Here is a 19,786-nt window from a genome sequence, read left to right as displayed (position 1 = left end):
ACTGTTACTCAAATCTACAAGAACCAGCCAAGGCAAAGAAACAACAAAGTACAGTACATACATTCATTGATTTAGATTCTTCACTTCTTTTCATCTGTATTATAATTATAATTAACTACTGTCTTACTGACTATTGAGTACTGACTACGCCTGTGAGAAACTGTAACCAACACATATATATGTATAAAATTCAAGGATGTAACTTTGTTACTTCTTACACTGTTCTCTCAATCAACTGAATTTCCTCGATCTCGATTCAATCCCGAATAAAAAAAAAAAGAGAGAGAGAGAGAGAGAACAGGTCATACTATACTATAATTGAAAGCAAAAAGTAAAATAAAACTTTAATGATCAAACCATCATAACACACTTCAACACCCCCCCTCATGCAGAAAACAGCACAATGCACAATGCACCCTTCTTTTCCAAATCAATAATTGATTCCCAATTTCCAGAATGCCAATGACAATAGCTCATAATCATCATTAATCATAATCATCACCCGCTCATTTACCCGTGATCCATTTATCCATTGCTCCTACACCACCGATTCGCGAATTGCGATTCTACCGCCGAATTGAAACAAAAAAAAAACCCCCCCAAAAAATCAACACTTACCTACCTACCAAAAAACCATCCCTCATCCTATAGACGCCTCAAGCCAACCCTTGTTGCCTTTGCTTTGGCGGCTGCTGACGAAACCTTCTGTGCCGCCCTGTTCTTATTAGTGGTAGAATTGCTGTTATTCTTCGTCGACGACTTGGACACAGACATCGATGAGGGAACCGATGGCGGCTGCTGTGGGGCTTTTGCGGGTTTACGATTGTTTGGTGGATGTGTACCGGATAGGGGGATGGTTTCTGCCAATGTCCCCGATCCTGATGCTGACCCGGATGGTTGTGGTTGTTCTGGTTTATCTGTGCTAGATGTATGCCTGGCCGTAGTCGTAACAATTGTTGTAGAGGCAGGATGAATGAAAGAAGTAGTAGTCGTAGACGCGTCATTCTCCTTGCCGCCGCCACTGGGCTTCTCATTCGACAAATGTAGGAGCAGCTGTGATGGTAGTGGTTGTGACAGGCCAAATATCGAGCTTTGTCGAGAGGACCTGTCAACCCGCTTCCCACCATTGTCATGTGAATCCTTATTGCTATTATTATGTTCAAGGATTGAAATAATATGCTCGGGATAATCGTCCCGCACCCGACCGGAAGAGTTGACACCTCTGGCCAATACCGAGAGTTTGGGGGATTTTAGGGGTTGCTGTTGCTCGCTCGCGAAGGCGTTTGCGGCGATATTCCTCTCCGAGGGAGTCATGCCGTCGTCGTCGTCGTCGTCCTGGGAATGGGAATGTGCATTGACATTAACATCAGCATCGCAGGAATAATCAACTGGGCCCAACTCAGGTTCACTGGCGCTCTCGAGAACGGCAAGTGGACGCTTCCCGAGTACACTCTTCCGCGAGTTCGACGGCGTAGTGATGACTACGGGGCAAGGTGAAAGTGAAGGGTCATTTTCCTTGGATGGGCCGCCGGTATCCTCATTATCCGATTCATCTTCGTGGGCCGGTCGTCGATCTTGCGCGAACGGCGACAAAGTTGATGACGACTGTGATGATGATGATGACAGTAGTTCGTTCTGAGAGGTTTCTTTAACTCTGATATCTAGTTTCTCGATCCGCTGGCTGGTTTGATTCTTATGAGCAACCGCCTTTTTCATGATGACTGTGGACAAGGACGAGGTGAGGGCCGTTTTGCGCGAGGTTATCATCGCCTCTGCTGAGCGACCTTTGTTTTCTGGAACGATAACGCCACTCTCATCCCCCCTTCTCTTAGCCTCCATGACGGCATCATTCATGTCCTTGGGTATTGGCGCATGGATGGAAGTCATCAGCTCTGCCTGCCGTGCGAACGCGTCATAGTCATCCTGAAGCAGGCTGCCGGCTGCGGAATTCAAGGCGGAATCCGGATTGGGATGGATTAGAAGACAAGATATCGTCTGCGTCGAGCAATAATTTGTGAGCAGATCGGCGTAGAAGAACGGATGCGTTATCTATCCCCCCCCTCCTCCTTTCCCCCCGCAATAAAGGAAGGATGGAAATCAAAAAGGAAGAGAAAGAGAAAGAACATACGATCAAAACATCCCTCAACGTCAGCTTCGGTTCCCAATCTTTCTTCAGGGTATCTACACAAACCGCGCCGGTCGACTCGTCGACATTCGGGTGCCATATCCGTGTCCTAAACGCCGCTTTTGGAGGGCTCTGGGGATAATCTTCAGGCATGCGTAGATGTAATCGCCAGAGGCCTTGCGAGTACGGCGTCCCCTGCGGACCCGTAAGAAGGACAACGAGTTGAGTGAGGTCATCTGGAAATGGCGAAGACGCGTTGTTCGCAGAGGGGAAGAGGTAGTGGGGCGGCATGCCGTCTCTGTGGAGAGAGGCATGGTCTAATGCCAACCTTCGAAAGCCGGAGGCCTAGAATTTTGCGTTAGGTTTTTGGGGAGTTCGGGGGACGTTTTGACTCATATAGCAATGAGTTGAGTTGATTGATGGGAAGCTCACCATGCTGAATTGCGTTCTATGCAAATTGTGGTACTGTTGTCGCCTTTGGATACCGGTCCAATCTGGGAAGATAGATAGATAACCAGGATTAGAGTTCAAACGCGGACCGGGACGCGGGTACCACAGATACGCGACAGAGCTGGGAATCAAGGAAACGAAGTGTCCAAGAAGGCAGAGCGTACACACACACACACACACACACACACACACACACCAACTATATGGTCATCGTCATTCGACATTTGCTCTGGTTTTGAGATACGCGATGTGAGGGATGGAAAGACGCTAGGCTCGATAAGGAATGGTGTACATCAACAAACCACGCGTGACTTGGAAGGCGTGATGAACTTTCTGCCAGAGCAGAGCATTCTGGGTATCATCTAGGATCCAAGCAGCAACACAAAAAAAGATAACTTTGTGTCATTTTACAACAGGTATTTGTGGGCGGATTTACTTTCACATAAATTGGTCGTAATGAGTCTTATTAGAGGACGTGAAGAATACTAAGAATAAACAAAGTCTATCCGAAAAAGAAAAACATAAGGGTTATGGAAAAGTCGTATTTGGCGGAATAACAACGGAGATCATGTCCAACTCAACAGAACGCCAGCTGGATACCAGGTTGTGATTAAAAAGGTAAAAATTGTGTAACACTGTATTGCGGTAGAGTCAAACGTCATCACTTGTCCAGATCACGGATACCTCTCGGCATTCCCTGGTCTGATAGGCCCTTCCAAGCATCTGCTATACAGAGGAAAGAGTAGAAATGAATACAAGTGGATTCGCCAATTAAGCCACCCCGCCCGCCCAATAGCAAAAAGACAGGACTGTCAGTTTTTCCACCCGTTGTTGAATAGGTCGGCTTAATTAGGAACAAGAAATATTATTTGTTAAGGGGTTCTCAAGTTCATTGCATGCAAATCTTCAATGGTTGCTCCATTTACAGGAAAGCAGCGAAGAGAGCAGCAGCAAGGCCAAGTCCGAAGGGAACGCTAGTGGAGAAACCAGCGCCCTCACCTGGTGGGTAAGTTGGGGCGGGAGGAGTGGTGGTAGGATAGCCACCGGTGCCAGTGGGTTGGGCGCTGGAGGGGGGAGGACCGGTTGGGTAGGGAGGAACGGTGTTCGGGTAGCTCTGAGTTGGGTACTCCGAGGCGGGAGGGGATTGAGTAGGATACTCAGAGTGGGGAGGGGACTGAGTAGGATACTCGCTGGGAGTAGGATAGCCCCCGGTGGGATAGGCGGGAGGAGTTTCAGTAGGATACTCGCTGGGAGTAGGATACCCGTGGGTGGGATAGCCGGTGGGCTCAGCGGTCTCAGTGGGATACTCAGACTCGGAAGAAGGAATAGGATAGCCTCCGGTCGGGTAGCCAGGTGCCGAGTTGGATGGCTCAGCGGAGTAAGAGGACTCAACTGGGTAGGATGGCTCAGTGGGTGGAGAGGCAACCGGATAGCTACCATCAGCCTATAACAATTGGTCAGTCTTCTCGCTCGTCTTCAAGAGGCTATGGCTGTGATTATTGGGAGAATGGGTAGTAGATCTGAGTTAACTTACAACCGCGGCCTGGGCGGACATGGCAAGAGCCGAAACGGCAACAGCAACGACGGAGAGATGCATTTTGAAACTTTGGAGAATTAAGCTGCTCCTTTGTTATACAACGATTGGATTGGGAGGAAACAGTGACCGAAAGTACCAGAGCGACGTTGTTGCAAAACGAGAGGCAGAAGAAATATTCTTCGAAAAGAGATGTAGATATTAGGTTCGGTAGAGATTGGGAGAAGGAAGAGTCAGGAAAGATTTTGGAAAGCAGAGGGAGGGTTCAGGGGAATATATAGGCATGCAGCCCGTGGTCGTGTGCGGGTGCGTGTGCAACCAGCGCGGGTTGTCTGGCTGTCTGGCGCTCTGGCTGGGCCACGCCTGGATCGGGAGCCGGAGCGTGGGTCACTGGGTCGTGGATCCACCGGGGACTTACGCTACGGTGTACGGCGTACGGCGGTATTCGATGTACTATGTACTGTATCGGTAATGGGTCCGTATTCCCTTTGGGTTCCTTGGCCCGGCGGCTGCTGGGCAACCGTCACCGACCATCCCATCGTATTTCAGTGGCTGCACCACAATGCAAGGGACAAGGGATCTCGTCGAATCAGCCGTCGCAGTTCTTGGAAGCTGCTGCGAACACGCAAGCTAACGATATGTTTGCTTTTTGCCCCCTGTTTTTTGTTTCTTGTTGTCTTACGATGCACACATCAGCCCAGCCTGATGATTTCATTGATTGGTGATTTGCGCCTGCAATGACGAAGCATTTTTTTCTTTTTCCTTTCCTTTCCTTTTTTTTTTTTTGCCGCTTTTCCCTTTGTGCTCATTGTATTGGTGTGGTTGTTGTTGCTGTGGTTGTTGTTGCTGTTGAGTTTTTCAGTTTCTGCCTTTTTTTCTTCTTTACTTCTTCTCTTTTTTTTTTTAGGAATTAAATCTATACTTGACTGCTGGCAGCTGTGGTTCTCTTTGAATTGTCTGAATCATAATCCGGCATCGCTTACGGAGTCATCTAGACAGGTAGACGGGGTTGTGAAGCAATGGCTCTCGTACCACGCCCTTTTCCAATCATCCATCCCTGTAATCTATGCGTTCTGTGTGTAATTTTCTTTCGCCTCGTATAATTTTCTTTTCTTTTCTTTTTTTTTTGGACTAACGTGCTGCTGGGCGAATCGCCCAAAGGAGCACTTGTTTTGGTTTTATTTGCGATTAAGTGCATTCTTTAAGTTCTGTACAACACGGCTGTACCTGCAGTAGAGAGAGAGCGGTAACCGTATTATTGAAGAGGACAAACAGCGACAAAAACAAAAACAACAACAACAAAAACAACAAGCTTTTCTGAATCAAGGGAGACTCTGCAGACAATTTAGCCAAAATCCCCAGGACGGTTCTCTGATTCCTCTTGACGACGCGCTCTGGTGGAAGGACAATCTGGTTGGCATGCCCCTGTCAGAAATTTTCATTTGCTCCAGCCCAGCGCCAAGCAACGCATGTCACGATTATGTAACAAAATTGTTAAACTGGTTGGTTAACTGGTTAGTTAGTTAGTTAGTTCGTGAGAAGCTGGAGCATTTATAATGGGCACAAAAGTCCATTGGTATTGGGAAATGCAAAATCCCATCGCGATCTCTATATAGTTTTTTGTGTTACTCGACCCTCTGTTGAGGTTCCCAGTGATTTCCAAGGATTTCCCGCTTCTTAACCAAGATTTCCCACCGAGACCCTTCGTGGCGGTGCATTGACACCAGCCACCCAACTGGGCTTGGCGCTAATTCGCAACCGAAGCGAGCCCAGCGCAAGGGAAGCGTCTTTGGTCAGTGGGATGTTCTCGGGAGTGACCTGGGAGGCTGGGACTGATGGTCGGAAGAGCCTCATATCCTTGTGGTGCCTTGTTTCCTGCGATCAAGAACCTACGAGGAGACGTAATCGCCATCCCTCGGATGAAGAGATGAGAGTGAGAGGAATCAAGAAAACAAGAAACAGGGGGCCTTTCCTGTCCTCTGTGTGGCGAGTATGATGGAAGCGCCAGGCGACTTGAAAATTTGAGCTCCGATCGACGGACATGATACTGTGGGCTTCAACCACAAACCACTAATTGTTGTTCCAGCACGTCATAAGTGTCGTGTCACAAAAGAAATCATCAATAATCAGGTTCAAGCTGCAGTGACCAACACGCCACTCACCCAAGTCTGAAATCTGAATATTTGCTGGTGTTGCCCTGGGAGCCAGATTGCCTCATCCGCCCTTATCTTGCCCCATTTTTTGCAACAATAGGTGTTTCGGTTCAATGAGGGCTGATTGGGCCATTTCTGATTTTTATGAACTATGGGGCCCGCCAATATCACCAATATCGCCAATAACAGAATGGGATCAGACAAGGAGGGATGAGGCTAATTACACCCAGCCAAAAGCCGTTGATATTTTATAGATTTAGTGCATACACTTTCATTGCATCTCCAAAAAATCATATCATCAAGAGTATATGTAGATGTAGCGCACGCTGTTGATAGTTAACTATTAGATTTGATAATAAATTTATCCTTATTCATTCTAATCAATATCTTATTAGATAAATAACTCTTTCATATAGTTCATATATTTATAATTATTATTATAAATCTACCGATTATGTTTAGCACTAGTATCAATAATATAATGTCTATCAGCGGTATCTATTGATGATATCCAAGATAATATCTAGACTGATATGATCGTTATGATATTTATTGATATGATAGTTCGTTACCAGTGGCAGATATCTCTTGATGACATGGTTATTTTGTATGTAATGGAGCATGTAGGCACTATGTTGGGTGTAATTAGCCTAACCTCCGCGTGTAATTATCCATCCCCATAGATTACATAGATTACACACAGGAGTGTGTTCTGGACCTCTCCGGTTGCTGTGACTCCACGAGGCCCAATAGTGAGACATGACAAGGGTGATTTGCAAACAGATTTTCGGAGCCAATCCCTGTTGGATGCAGTTTGGCGGATGGAGACAGGGGGAGGGGTGGGTTATATCGATTTCGCATTTGGGACAGGCAAAGTTAGGGAGTGTATTTTATGAATGTGTTTTGAAGGTGGCACAGCGCTATTGCCGCACCCTCAGTCACCTTCCTTGATATTTCGTTGCTGTGCGGAATACTGCCAGCCATGTTTCGTGGGCTATTAATAGGCTTGTCCCCAAAGAGTCTTCATAACTGATCATATTCATCGGCGTGTTACCTTTTATATACCTGGGATCCTGTTTAAAACATGGCATCCATGCCCATCCAAGAAGGCGTTGCACGTTTTAGTTCTGTTTCTGCGACTTGTTGACTGTTAAGGATTGTCCCTACTTGCCCGAATCCACCACGACACGGGCTGGGTGAGACTTGCATCGGGTTGATCCTTCAAACATGGGGCGGGTCTCGAATCCCAGCGCTAAATACCGGTAATAATACCAAATTCGGTGCTAACGCAGAGGAGTGGGAGGGAAGGAAGGAAATCACTCTGGACAACAGAGGAAAATCGGAGGGGAATGGTGGCACTCCTGTGCACTGTGGAGTGTGTTGGGCCAAGCCAACCAAACCCCAACCCCCCTTGAATCCACCCACAATCATGAATGCAACTGGACCAACAATAAATGAATTGATATCAGGAGAGAGCCGTATGGAATCTTCTATCAAAAGAGAAAAAGCAACAACTCCACAGATAATGTGTTCCGTGGGTCTGGTTCGCGGATGCAAATATTGCTTTGGTTCTCAGGGAACCAACAGCAAGATTCCAACCAACTTCTGTGGAAGGGACAAAGAAGGGCAAAATAAAATACGGAATTCAATCGACTGTCAACCAGAGGTCTATCACAAGATGTCTTTTTGGGATGTCACCCGCCAAGCTGCCAGATGTGTTATTACGACCTTTTATTATTTCCCATGGGTTTAGAATAAACCGAATCAAAATCCTCGTCATGAAACTTGTGCAATCACCACACAAGAAGCATGAATTGGTATCCAGTTCATATTGGAACTCTTTCCACCAAGAGCCACCACAATCATGTGATTTAAGCACCTGGTCGAGTAATCTGAATGAAATCCAACAATGGAGTCTTAAATCTAAATCGAAATCAAGAATAGAACAAGATCAGAAATTGCTCATCACTTTAAAAAAGCTTTATTTTTACTTTTACTTTTGTTTTTGTTTTTTTTTTCCTCAAAAGGAATATACACTTTGTGGTATATGCTTTTCTCTGCTTTTCTTTCAACCAGTCAGCAATCCAAGAATAATATCTTGTTTTCCCTCTGATGAAATGAATATTGAGGGGAAACAAATGATTCCCATCACCAGGTTCAGTCAAGTCAGGTAAAACCAGCCTCTTCTCTTTTCCTCGTCCCCATGTCATTTTATCAGACACATCAATGAACTATGGGGCTTTTCATTTTAGTGCACTTTGCCATCAGTGTGTGACCTTTGAATCATCCCATCCAGTCTACATTGTTTTTTGTCTCAGTTGCTTGCAACAGCAAGCAGAGAAACCCATGTCAAAATGTAACCCCCGCAAGCTGCCTGCAACGGTGTTTAAACCTTTAGTATGAAGGCAAGAGAGATATTAGAACCCATTTGGTTTTTTTTTTTTTCCTTGTTCAGTCCGTTTGACCGAACAACAAGTGCTGTTTGTTATTCGACAGCATGGCGATAATACCACGATTGCTATTTTACTCGGTCTCTGTAACGTTCAAGGAGTTTGAAGACGCAGAAGGGTCCAAGCACCCTGCTGTCATCAATAGCAGCATCCTTGTGGGAGAGATACTGGGATCCCGATCTATCAATTTTTTTTTTCCACTCCCAGCCCGCGTGACAAAGGTCGAAGCCGGAGGGACATGGATTACCCTGCTCGTCCGTTGATCCAGGGTAAAAATACATGACGTGACCGGATGGTGATGATGATGTTGACAGAAGAGGTGGCTAAGACGTCATATTTATTTGACATGGTCTTTTGAGACTTGGGTCCCCTGGTCTGATCTTCTGCCAACTTCCACTGTGGCAATGCTCGATACTTCGGCCCTCTGGTTGCAGGCAGACCAACTGATCGTGGTGATGGCAAATGCAGAGATGGGCCGGGATGAGCGGGCTGAGAAGGTTTTTTTGACGTTACCACTTCAAGTAGCAGGCCTCACACGATACGAAATACATGGGTGGCAAGAATCAAGCGAAGTGACTCGAGTGCATGGTCTACAATGAATGCGATGGCTGGCAGGGAGATGTATACAAAAAAGTTATATTATCAAAAGTTTGGCTTGTGAAATAATATATATGTTATATATACGGGTGACAAGTCGACCCCGATCATAAGCACGTCATAGCCGTGCGGAAAGCGGGCCAGCGGGAGGATGACGATCCGGAGCATCAGTGCTCCGACAATTCCGCCTCATCTTCCAGGAGTGAGCTTGAAATACCCGGGTTGCAACTCCTGGAAAACCCGGGAGGGATCATATCTCCTTGCCACCTGCAGCAGACGCTCATAGTTCGCGGAGCCATACGACTCAATCACATTCTGGAACTGGCTGGCGTAGTTCATGTATATGAATTTGTTGAGCTTTTTGCTGGACTCGGCCTCATACTTGACCGCGTTGATGATATCAGAAACAGCCTTGAGGACGGCCTCATCGTCTGCCCTATCGGCCCACATAACATTTACCAATACCAGCAGAAGGGGCCCCTCAGACGGCTTCAGGCCAAGCGCGTTACCGCCATTCTTGCTCATCTTCGCGATCATACTGGGACTGATGACTTGCAAGGTGAGCGCTGGGACGATACCAGTCACGTTCTTGATTGGATCAATGCCAGCCATGTACGAATCCGCGACGAAGGTGATCATCTCGATGTCGAGTTTGACTGTGACGGTCCAGTAGCTTTCACGCAAGCCGTTGGGATTAGAGGCCTTGAATTCAAGAGTAACATTTGATTGGGACTTGATGCCCATGGTATCTCTCATCGCGGGGATTGCTTTGAATGTGTCGAAAATCGGTGGATTTTCCGCGGGCTTCGTATATTCCATGTCGATGGCTGCGACGAACATACCTTGGGCATATGCAAAATTGCAAATTAATGCAGCCCGGGGATCGGAAGGCCATTCGTCGGCAAATTTAACCACAGCGGCAAGGAGGGGTTTTCGCGTGCTGTCGTCCACGATGTATATCCGTGAACCAGCCCATAGTTCTTCGACGGGATAGGTTGCTAAGTCGAACCGTGTCACAATGCCAAAGTTATTACCACCGCCCCGAAGAGCCCAGTATAAATCTGGATGTCTTTGTTGGTTGACATTCAAAATCCGGCCATTGGCGATGACAACCTAAATTACCATGAGCCACAGCTCGAAAAAAAAGGGAAGAGGAAGATGATGAAGATGGTGATAACGTATATCGCCAGAAGGAAGGAGGATAACAAACAGAGCATAACCATGACTAACCTCAAAACTATTTACGTTGTCGCATGCAAAACCGTACTGCGCTGAGTAGAACGAAATGCCACCTAGGGGAGAAGGGGATGGGGGAAAATGGGGAAAATCAACGTTTTCGAAACTGATGTCGGGTTCTATTGATTAGAAAAATGACTTACCTCCGAGTGTCAGGCCCCCAACACCAATATCAGACACACGGCCACCAATGGCGGTCAGACTTTGAGGCTCAAGGCTTTTATATACGTCAATCCAGCGGTTTCCGGGGCCAACCCTGACAGATTTCTTATCCGAGGCCAGTTGGATCGTGTTTAGTCGCTGCAGGTCAATGGTTAAACCATCTGTGATGCTAGACGCGCCGGCAAATGCAGCGTGGCCACCGCTCTTCACAGCAAATGGGCAATTCCATAGGCGAGCTATCAATAAAGCTATGGCAACCTGGCGGCTCGAAGTTGGCTGCAAGATACAGGCAGGTTTCGATTCGGATTGCTGCTGTGACCAGAAGAGATTACGCCACTCCGTGTACTCCGGCGTGCTCCTCAGGAAAACTTGTTGAGGGAAAATTTCGGAGACCAGGCGGCACTTTGCTAAGGTTAGCAAATCATAATAATAATAATTATAATAATCGCTCGAACTTAACAATGGTACGTACTGTAATGGCTGGAACGAAGAAGGACGTGCTTGTTGATTGTGCAAGCTCGGATGGATCGACGAGTTCAAACACATCCACACCATAACCGGCCAACACATCAACAATGGCTTTATGTTCAGGTAATATCACTGCAGCCGTTGGTCCAGAGTCACCAAGTGACATTGCAGTAAAATGGCAACCTGCCACCAGGAGCAAGCGAAGCTTCATGGAGATTGAGTTTCGCTTCACACTTCTGTATCACAATTTTTTTTAAGCTGTATCCGATAATTTAAGCCAGATGGAACTGCAAGATTCCGAAAATGAGGGGAAAGATCACCGTTGAACCTATGAGGCTTCTTTGTAAGGCCAGTTAGGGTGGGATGAAACAAGAAGATAATGGAACGTTGAGAGAGCCGACATCACGCATATATTCCCGCGAATGTTGGGGTCCTCTTCCTAAGATGTTGATATCTGGGCAATAAGGTGTATGCCGATCATTGCATGGTTCTCTCAAAAATGTTTCAGTGCGCCACGGACTGGTAGAGTCAGGCAAGGTTCCATTCCCATTTGTTTCGTTTCCATGCCATATTGAGGAATTGCCTTTCAGATATAATACTCAATCTTCGAATTCCAGAAGAAACGCCTCTGATATCCAAAAACAGATCTTGGTTCGTTGAGCGATCTTTCGTCGACCTGGTGGTCAGGTTAAAATTCCCCAAAGCCCTACGAAAGGTTTCCGAGATCAGTCCATGCATGGACGGTGCTCAGGCCGCTTTATTCAGGTGCTCGTTTTATTTATCCACTAGTTATTATCGTGAAGTAAAAGAGGTTTCTAAAATGAAAATCCAGAATAATCTGCATTTTTCTGCTGATAGCGGGAGCTTTCAAGGTTCGCCCGTCCCCACCAACATCGAAGATAAGAGTCATAATGATACAGACATGATAATGATATTAGTCCACTAGAATCAAAGAGCAGGGTATCTATCACAGGAACGGCTAACTAGGGTCAGAAAGGGGAGATTTGTAGAGTAATATTATTCAATAATTGTTGATTGCCCGCTTTGGCCATAGCGCATGCGAAAACTGAAATCCATATTTATATGGGTTCTCGTTGCCTCCGTGAAAATGTCGGTGTCGATTCGCTAACCAGATCTTGTAAGCCTCACTACTGTCCTTTTGTGCATGCATACTTTTGGATGCTAGAATTGTAAATTCTGAAGACAGAGAGGGTGCTCAACGATCACTATGGCAATTGCAGAAAACCATGTGATTTGGTATGGAGTTTTGGAGTTTTGGAAGTCGGTTGGGGTTCAATTGGAAGATTTATTTGTCGTCTTGTCATGGCTGTCTTCCCTTGCCACGACGATCTTCTACCTCATCCTATGCCTGGTTTATACACACTTACTACTTTCCTGTCTGGAGCATCTCCATTTGCAGAATTCGGGGATGAGGAACTATTCATAAAAAAGATATTCTTCGGCACAACATCCTTGCTTTGGGTGTCCCTGTGGTCGGTCAAGTTGTCTGCTCATTTTGTACCGACGTCTGCTGCCGCATCTGGAAATTGAAATTCGTGAGGTGGGCGGCTCTTATATTCACTGTTCTGGTATGTATGGCCTTATGTCCATAGTAATATGTGACGCTATGTGGGAGATTGGTAGAAATTCAAAACGTGTGCGGCGTGATGCAAGCCATGATTCGCTTCGCTAAAATTTTTAATGTTTGGATATGAATATGAACCTGTCATGTAGACATGTTAGTGCGCACGACAATCTCGAACTATTGTTCACAGGCTGTTCAACCCACATTTCTATGAGCTTCAACAGCTATACATTACTTGACGTGCAGTAATTCCACGTACAAAACACAATATAAATTTCAACAAAAATCATGACTTTGCGCTAACGGTAGCCTCTTCCCGTACCCACTTCGAAAACTCCTCTCGTTTTCCCTATAAATAACAAATCGTCAGCAAAGCATTTTCATGCTAAATGCAGAGAGGCAATAAACAAAAGAACGAACAGAAAGGGAATGCTGCTACGGACCTTCACATCCCAAAACCCTATCCGGTCTTCGAAACCACGGAATGGATTGCGCACCCCGCCTTCCTTTTCAATCTCGCCTGCCCACACACTCCAGCTAATCGGTCGCAGTCTCTCAGACCCCAGCACTAGGCCGAGTGTAACAAATATGATCGCCACGAGGGTTTCGAGGGTGATATCGAGGGGAACGGAGTGAACACTGCCATATAATATTGAATGTTCATGGGCGGAGTAACCACTATAAACGCAATTCATGGGGTACATGTCAATTCCGGGGATTCACATGTGGGAAAGGAGATCAATGGTCTTAAGAACTGGGAGGAGAAGCGCTGGTTAGAGAATGGATCCATTTTGCTTACGCGTGGACGAGCAGGATGAGGCCAAAAAGGGTAAGAAGGCGGAAAAGGATGGACATTGGGCTGTTGGTTCGGTACAGCTGCTTAAGGATTGTGAACGGTTACTGGGCCGGGGGTTAAAAAGCGATAGAACAACATAGGCATGTGCTTCGGATCCCGTAATATGGATAGCAATTCTAAATTGAAGACATGGTAGTGTGATGCTGTCGTGCTGTTATGCTGTTACAATTGGTTCTAGCGATGAGAGGAGCGCTAGTACGGACGCCTAAATAGACCAATATGGCAGCCTACATTTAGCAATCATCTTTTATAGACACTAATAAAATTCAATATCAACACGAATCTATAAAATCTAGAATGGAAGCCGCTTCCAAGTTTAAATCCAAAACATAGGTAGATAGAAACCAGGGGATAGATTTGTTCATTTGCCAGCTTCCTGAAGAGCGTCTCTTCAAAAAGTGAGACTGATTGTCACCTCCACAAATTTTACCAGAGGCTTAAGTTTCACGATATATATTCAATCAAGTTTGACTCGACTGTCAATATATTGTGTTGGATATGCTTCAGGAACGGCGCCCGGGTCTAGTTGCTGAGATGCACACCAGCTAATGCCTGGAATATACGGGCTCCTGGGATACGAAGCAGGTTGTGAAGTTTCCAAATAAAACCATGCCGATCAGCATATTTATTTATATGCCTTCACAGTTGAAACAACTCATCCTTTCGTCGTGTTTTAACTGGCCAACTTCAAGATGCACCTTGAGCTATGTGGCCTGCGCCGTCAGCCACTACAAGGCTTGTTTGTGCCTCTTGGCATATATGCATTTCGTATAGATCCAACATCTGGATTGGAATGCTTCAATCAAATACAAAACAGCGTCGTTCGAAGAAAAAGTCATGCGAGAGAACAGTCCGTGTTTCGTGTTCGTTGCTCCTTGTTTTCGAACACCGCCATCTTCCTCCATGTTTTCAGATGCAGGTGCATACTGCATCTCTCCATGAGACTTCGTGACACCAGCTTGGATAGCATTCTGTGAGCTTCAGACGCAATAGAAGGTATAAATAAAAATTTATTTCCATCCCCAAAGGGTTTTTTGGACAGCGAACACTTCGCAAACTTCGCAACTTATCCCAAAACTTCCTCACTCCTGAGCTACTCAACGTCCAGGCCCTCACAAATCCAATATCACAACAAAAATGCGCTCAGCTCTTTACTTCTTTACGGCATTGCTTGCCGCTGGCTCTGCCGTGGCATCCGCTGTCCCCCCCACTGGCGATGTAGGAGGAGAAGACTTGAAGGTGGTCAACCTCACTGAGGACGACCTAGAACCGATCCCTGACGGAGGCATGTAGGTGAACCATCCAGAACGCACCCAATACCCACTGCAAAACCATCAAACAAAACCTCCATCGAGCCTCTTTTTTTTAATTCTTTGGGTGTGTATGTGTGTGTATGTGTATATCCACAGGCTGAAAATTCTATGTATGGTGGGAAAATTAGAACTCGACAGGCGTGGAATTTTTGACTGCACACCTGTAGTTTGTAAGAATAAGAACCGAACAGACTGCTATAAAGTTAGCACTAGGGCGGGTACTTGTATTAATTTGGTGTCCTCTAACGGGAAACCATTCGTATCTGCCTCATCGGCTGGCAGCTGTCAATGTGTGGCCTACTCTAAAAGGGGATGTCCCACCTGGAGCGGAGATAGTTACGGTTTTACCGTTCCCACGACTTTCAGTTTCAATGCGAAAAGCATCCAGTGCTACATCTATTAAGTTTTTGGGAAAGGGTGGATAAATATATGTAATGGTTTTTGTGTTTCCTTTGGTTTGCTACTTGCTTTCTTTCACTTGTATTCTCATTTCGGCCTCTTATATGTTTTCTGGGGTGTTTGGATTTTTTTTTTTTTTTTTTGAAGGATGCGCCTGATTTCAAGCGACAGAGGTGTGCATAAGAAATGTACGGAGTGTAATTATACCCACATGAGGATATGAATGATATGCTGGATAAATGATGTGTCGGGAGATATATTCTTTCTCCCTTCATCCACGACACTGCCTTTTTCCGCTCAACTATTTTTGAACTTTCAAAAGAAGCGTGTTCGGCATATATCTATAAATACAGGCGCAGAGGCATTAGAATGGTGGAGAGAGGGATGAGATGAAAAAATTTTGGGATACATATTATCGAGCAAAAATCGATGTGAGATATCCATTTATCCCATTCCTAGATATATGTAGTCGAAGATAAAAGGCCAAGTATATCCATGGGCGTTATTACTCTTCAACCTTTCAACCCATGATTGCGGTGGAAGTTATGTAGCTTTGAGTATACGTAAAGCCGCTGGGATAGTTCGTAACTTTCAAGGGTCTATCTACATAACTAAAGGGTTGGTCGAAGAATACTGTGGTCCCTCGTTTTAATATCTACGTAGATTGTGCGAAAGGAGGGTATCAAAAGTTGAGATAGGATAGTAGGAATAAAGCTTTTAGCTGTGATTGTGAAATATCAAGGGAAAAAATGAATAGAATATGCTCAAACATGGTTTGGCGAAACCGCAACTAAAATAAAATTTAGGAAGACCCAACCCATAGCAACGAAACTCAGAAACAAACTCAATCTTCTTAAAAAGGGAATTGGGGAGATATTCAACCAAAAAGTAAAGGGAAACGAGAGAGTAGGAGGCTCTGAATAGCATAGTTATGGGTTTGTTCCGTTATATCTTAAATAAAAAGGTTAATAGTAGGTAGTCAAAAAAAAAAGAAAAAGAAAAGAAAAGAAAAGAAAAGAAAAACGAAAACGGCAGAAATTCAAGCAAAGAGTCAAAGTAGGGGTGCGCGACGTTAAGAATAAGAAAGGTAAACAGGTAGATGAGAGGACACCGAAACGCCAAACATCCGACTATGTTGTATAGACAAAAAAACCTGTTGGGGCAGTAAGAAGGAAGAATGGTATAGTCATTAACTTAAAAAGAAAAAAACCCCAAACAAAGTCATCGCGCCAGCCCCCTGCCGCATATATGGGTAGTTCCTGTTGACAAGGATTTGGTATTGGTATCGACCAAGGCAACTCAAAGGCGGTTAACGAGACCGCAGCCAATCTCGATGATGAATAAATAGAGACCAAGCATATCAAGCATATCAAGCATGGTGAAAACTGGTGGTCACATAAACAATAGGGTAGCGAAAAGTGTATGTCCATTTAACGCTCCGAAAATCGGTCGCGGTAGGCTCGATGTGCATAAAACCCCAGTACGGACCTAGCGGAATTCGATGGCCCCGAAACACCCCTTGTTTTCCACGGGTTTAAGCTCAAGCTGCTGGTATCTGAGCAAATAGAAGAAAACATCATAGTTAGTAAATTTAATTATCCAGGTCCTGCACCCATTGCAAATTTTCGGCACGGAAAGACAATTGAAATATAAAGCACGTACTTCTCGCTTTTTGCGTGGAAGTATATTCCACTGACAGTCCCTTTTATCTGATTAAAACAGATATAGTAAAATCCCTCAAAACTTGCACCTGAGATCGTTCTAACGCGGTGGTCTGGTACTAGAAAGTATTCTTTCCATCTCATGAAGATATCTGGATGCTGTGTGAAATTTTTATATGTGAATTCCGACTTCCTAGCAGACCTCGCCAGCGGTCTCCAGGCTGGGAACCGGGCCCAGTGTTGCAGATCAGTTTTATCAGTAGCGCCCCACGACTGATGCTTAGTTAGGAAGGTGTATTTTGTGCCGATTATTTCTGCTTCAAAGTAGGTGGTAAGGGTTGGGTGATCTTCGGTGAGTCCTGATTCAAAACTTGGGTTAGATGTTGTAAAATCAAGTAGCCTCGAAAGGCTCAACTCAAGGACATACCTTGAATTCGGAGGTAACCACATAAGTATGATTCTGCCATATCAACATGTTTGATTTCAACGTCCACATTGTATATCTGGCGGTCTGACTGCTGTGTTCCGACGAATTTGCTGCCAGCTCTGAGGAAGGACGAGCAATGATTGGGGAGGAGCTTTCAAAAATATACATTTAGCTGGCTATCAAGATAGGAATTTAAGGGGCGATATACTAACTCTGACATTAGAAAAAGCGTAGTCCATAGATAATGTCGTGCTGGATGTGGAGGATGAAGTTGGGTAGGTCTGCGCCGATGAAGCTCCCTCTGATGACGACACGCTGGCCGCCGGGCTTGGCGACTCCATCGCAACATCATGGTCTGTCGAGTCCATTGTCTGGGTAGATGATTGCGGGGATATTTCGATTCCTAGGGAAGGGGAAGGGACAGTTTGCGAATGTGCATTTTGCGGCTGGTCTATTTGCGCCAGCGCCGGGCGTGGTACAGTGGCTGACGATACATCATCGTCAGCATTGGGCTCAATGCGCTCCTCCGATGATGCTCTCCAGGTGGCAAGCCTGTCAGTCTCCGGGGGGCAGGTGGTATGTGTAGATACGGCTGCGTCGACGGGATATATGGTAGTTGGGGACTGAGGATCACCGCTCGGGGTGGGCATGGGGGATAGGATAAAATATTGACACAAGAATCAAAAGGCTAATGATCAAGAAGCACGCATCGGGGGGAAACAACGTATACAGCTGCCAGGGTAGCTAACAGGCGCAGAGGTTGGGAATATAGAACTAGATTTCGGCGTAAAAGCGAGATGTGTGTGTGGACAACATGCCGTGGAGTGCGTTGCCGTAGGATATATGAAGACAAGCAATACGCAGGAGTTGTGAGTTGGTTGTTGCCGAGATTTCGAGCAAAGGTTTGCCCAGCCTGGTTAGGGCCATGCGATCGCGGGGGAAAGCTAGGTTTTTAACGCCACAGATTGGACAGCAAAAATGCACTGTACTTTCCATTCAAAAACAAGCTGGACAATCAACCAGCGTATGCTTCGCTGGAAAAAATACCAGTCATAATCAATCTCTGGAGTGTAATCTACAAAGAAAGCTTTACACATTAAGGATCAATCAACCCCTCACAGTTTCAACGCCAATGCCCAGCCGAACAAATCAAATAAGAAAAATCACGCCATATCAATTTTATCTTTTCTTTCTCAATACCCTTTGCCAATGAGAATCTTTTAGATAGGTTTGATCTGTGTACACACGGATTAGATAATGTGTTCCTTGGAAGAGAAAACTTGTGCGTTTCACTTGCCTTGAAATGCAAGGAGATCAGTGAGAATACTAAGGCTTTAAGGTCCTGGACAAGATAGTAGAATACTCGCAATCCTTCAGGGTCGGCTGACTCGGTGACATCGACGAGGGATCCTATTTTTGCGGTCTGATCGCAACCAGTAAATACACATGTGTCTATAGGGTTGCAACAGCTGAGGGCCCAGTTCTTATTTACCTCGAAGGAAATATGTTCATTTCCCAACCTGATCTCTAACTCCTGCCGTCCGTCTTTGTTCTTTTGCGGCCATCTCGAATCATCTTCCCTGTATAACGGTTACAAAGCTGAAAAGAAAGTACTTGGGAGTGGGCTGGTCTATTGTACTTCATGATTTCGCTCTCTTTGATAATGCGTTTGATCTCTGCAATCATCAGGGAACTGACGCACACTTATTATTGTCTTGCTTAGCCGGAGTCCTATTTAGGTGGGGCGGCATATTCCAAACCTACTCTCTTTGCGGATCAGGGAGTCATTTCGATAGTTGGAGTTGTTCGCATACCGAGCAGACGCGCTTCGGCCATCGCCGAGAGATCTAAAATCGAATTCTAATTACACTGTGAGTAAATGGGAATCGTAAGGTTCGTTTCGTATATATTCTTACCGAGAAACTCATGTCCAAACCGCCCAGAATGACCTGAGCTGGACGACGATTATCAGCAGCTGAGGAAACCTGGGCCGTAGAGATTATTCTTACTAGTAGCGAACATAGAAAGGTTCATTCGGATTTGCCATTTTTCGCTCCTGTCTTGCTCTCGTAAATCGCGGCGTTATCTTGCGTGGAGTTGTTTGGTTCATCTTGTAGGAGCATTGAAGTGGTTAAATCTTGCTTAGTCATCCACACAACGTCCATGGCCGCAACCTGCCAAATAGACAGGTTGGACCTTGACCCAGCGCTGCAAAGATATCAACTCAATATCCACTCTCCCCCAATTGTCCTGTACCGGCGCAGATGATTGTTCGTATTAAGGCGGGGCCCAGGCACATTGTCACGAATCCCATCTACCCTCTACTTCTCCAACCCATCGCCGTATGTTCCCCTGTTTCCCCAACTTTAA

The 19,786-nt window shown here is 45.6% G+C and overlaps 8 protein-coding genes across 8 annotated transcripts; 2 read left to right on the top strand and 6 right to left on the bottom strand.

Moving 5' to 3' along the window:
- Positions 1-645: 645 nt before the first annotated feature.
- HCBG_03623 (ubiquitin-conjugating enzyme) lies at positions 646-2,416 on the bottom strand (the record flags this gene model as incomplete). Its single annotated transcript, XM_045430672.1, has 2 exons — positions 646-1,995; positions 2,129-2,416. The coding sequence occupies 2 exons, from the start codon at positions 2,414-2,416 to the stop codon at positions 646-648; spliced, it is 1,638 nt and encodes a 545-aa protein (XP_045288815.1).
- A 608-nt stretch (positions 2,417-3,024) lies between these two features.
- On the bottom strand, positions 3,025-4,172 carry HCBG_03622 (uncharacterized protein; the record flags this gene model as incomplete). Its single annotated transcript, XM_045430671.1, has 2 exons — positions 3,025-4,019; positions 4,110-4,172. 2 exons carry the CDS (start codon positions 4,170-4,172, stop codon positions 3,498-3,500), a joined length of 585 nt encoding a protein of 194 aa, XP_045288814.1.
- Positions 4,173-8,759: 4,587 nt separating this feature from the next.
- HCBG_03621 (uncharacterized protein) lies at positions 8,760-9,311 on the top strand (the record flags this gene model as incomplete). Its single annotated transcript, XM_045430670.1, has 2 exons — positions 8,760-8,867; positions 9,072-9,311. 2 exons carry the CDS (start codon positions 8,760-8,762, stop codon positions 9,309-9,311), a joined length of 348 nt encoding a protein of 115 aa, XP_045288813.1.
- A 187-nt stretch (positions 9,312-9,498) lies between these two features.
- HCBG_03620 (FAD binding domain-containing protein) lies at positions 9,499-11,341 on the bottom strand (the record flags this gene model as incomplete). Its single annotated transcript, XM_045430669.1, has 4 exons — positions 9,499-10,422; positions 10,540-10,664; positions 10,728-11,109; positions 11,180-11,341. 4 exons carry the CDS (start codon positions 11,339-11,341, stop codon positions 9,499-9,501), a joined length of 1,593 nt encoding a protein of 530 aa, XP_045288812.1.
- A 1,265-nt stretch (positions 11,342-12,606) lies between these two features.
- HCBG_03619 (uncharacterized protein) lies at positions 12,607-13,734 on the bottom strand (the record flags this gene model as incomplete). The annotated part of the gene is made up of 4 exons (XM_045430668.1): positions 12,607-12,898; positions 13,020-13,109; positions 13,204-13,438; positions 13,560-13,734. The coding sequence occupies 3 exons, from the start codon at positions 13,613-13,615 to the stop codon at positions 13,047-13,049; spliced, it is 354 nt and encodes a 117-aa protein (XP_045288811.1).
- Positions 13,735-14,753: 1,019 nt separating this feature from the next.
- HCBG_03618 (uncharacterized protein) lies at positions 14,754-15,354 on the top strand (the record flags this gene model as incomplete). The annotated part of the gene is made up of 3 exons (XM_045430667.1): positions 14,754-14,905; positions 15,026-15,099; positions 15,143-15,354. 3 exons carry the CDS (start codon positions 14,754-14,756, stop codon positions 15,352-15,354), a joined length of 438 nt encoding a protein of 145 aa, XP_045288810.1.
- Positions 15,355-16,816: 1,462 nt separating this feature from the next.
- Positions 16,817-18,066, bottom strand: HCBG_03617 (uncharacterized protein; the record flags this gene model as incomplete). The annotated part of the gene is made up of 4 exons (XM_045430666.1): positions 16,817-16,883; positions 16,991-17,348; positions 17,417-17,567; positions 17,629-18,066. The coding sequence occupies 4 exons, from the start codon at positions 18,064-18,066 to the stop codon at positions 16,817-16,819; spliced, it is 1,014 nt and encodes a 337-aa protein (XP_045288809.1).
- Positions 18,067-18,431: 365 nt separating this feature from the next.
- On the bottom strand, positions 18,432-19,526 carry HCBG_03616 (mago nashi domain-containing protein; the record flags this gene model as incomplete). Its single annotated transcript, XM_045430665.1, has 5 exons — positions 18,432-18,450; positions 18,664-18,826; positions 19,181-19,276; positions 19,333-19,370; positions 19,426-19,526. The coding sequence occupies 5 exons, from the start codon at positions 19,524-19,526 to the stop codon at positions 18,432-18,434; spliced, it is 417 nt and encodes a 138-aa protein (XP_045288808.1).
- Positions 19,527-19,786: the final 260 nt, after the last annotated feature.

The sequence above is a fragment of the Histoplasma capsulatum genome (assembly GCF_000150115.1).
Source record: "Histoplasma capsulatum G186AR genomic scaffold supercont2.4, whole genome shotgun sequence".
NCBI classification, from domain to species: domain Eukaryota; kingdom Fungi; phylum Ascomycota; class Eurotiomycetes; order Onygenales; family Ajellomycetaceae; genus Histoplasma; species Histoplasma capsulatum.
Note: the sequence above shows the minus strand (reverse complement) of the source record. Positions and strands in the feature narration are given on the sequence as shown.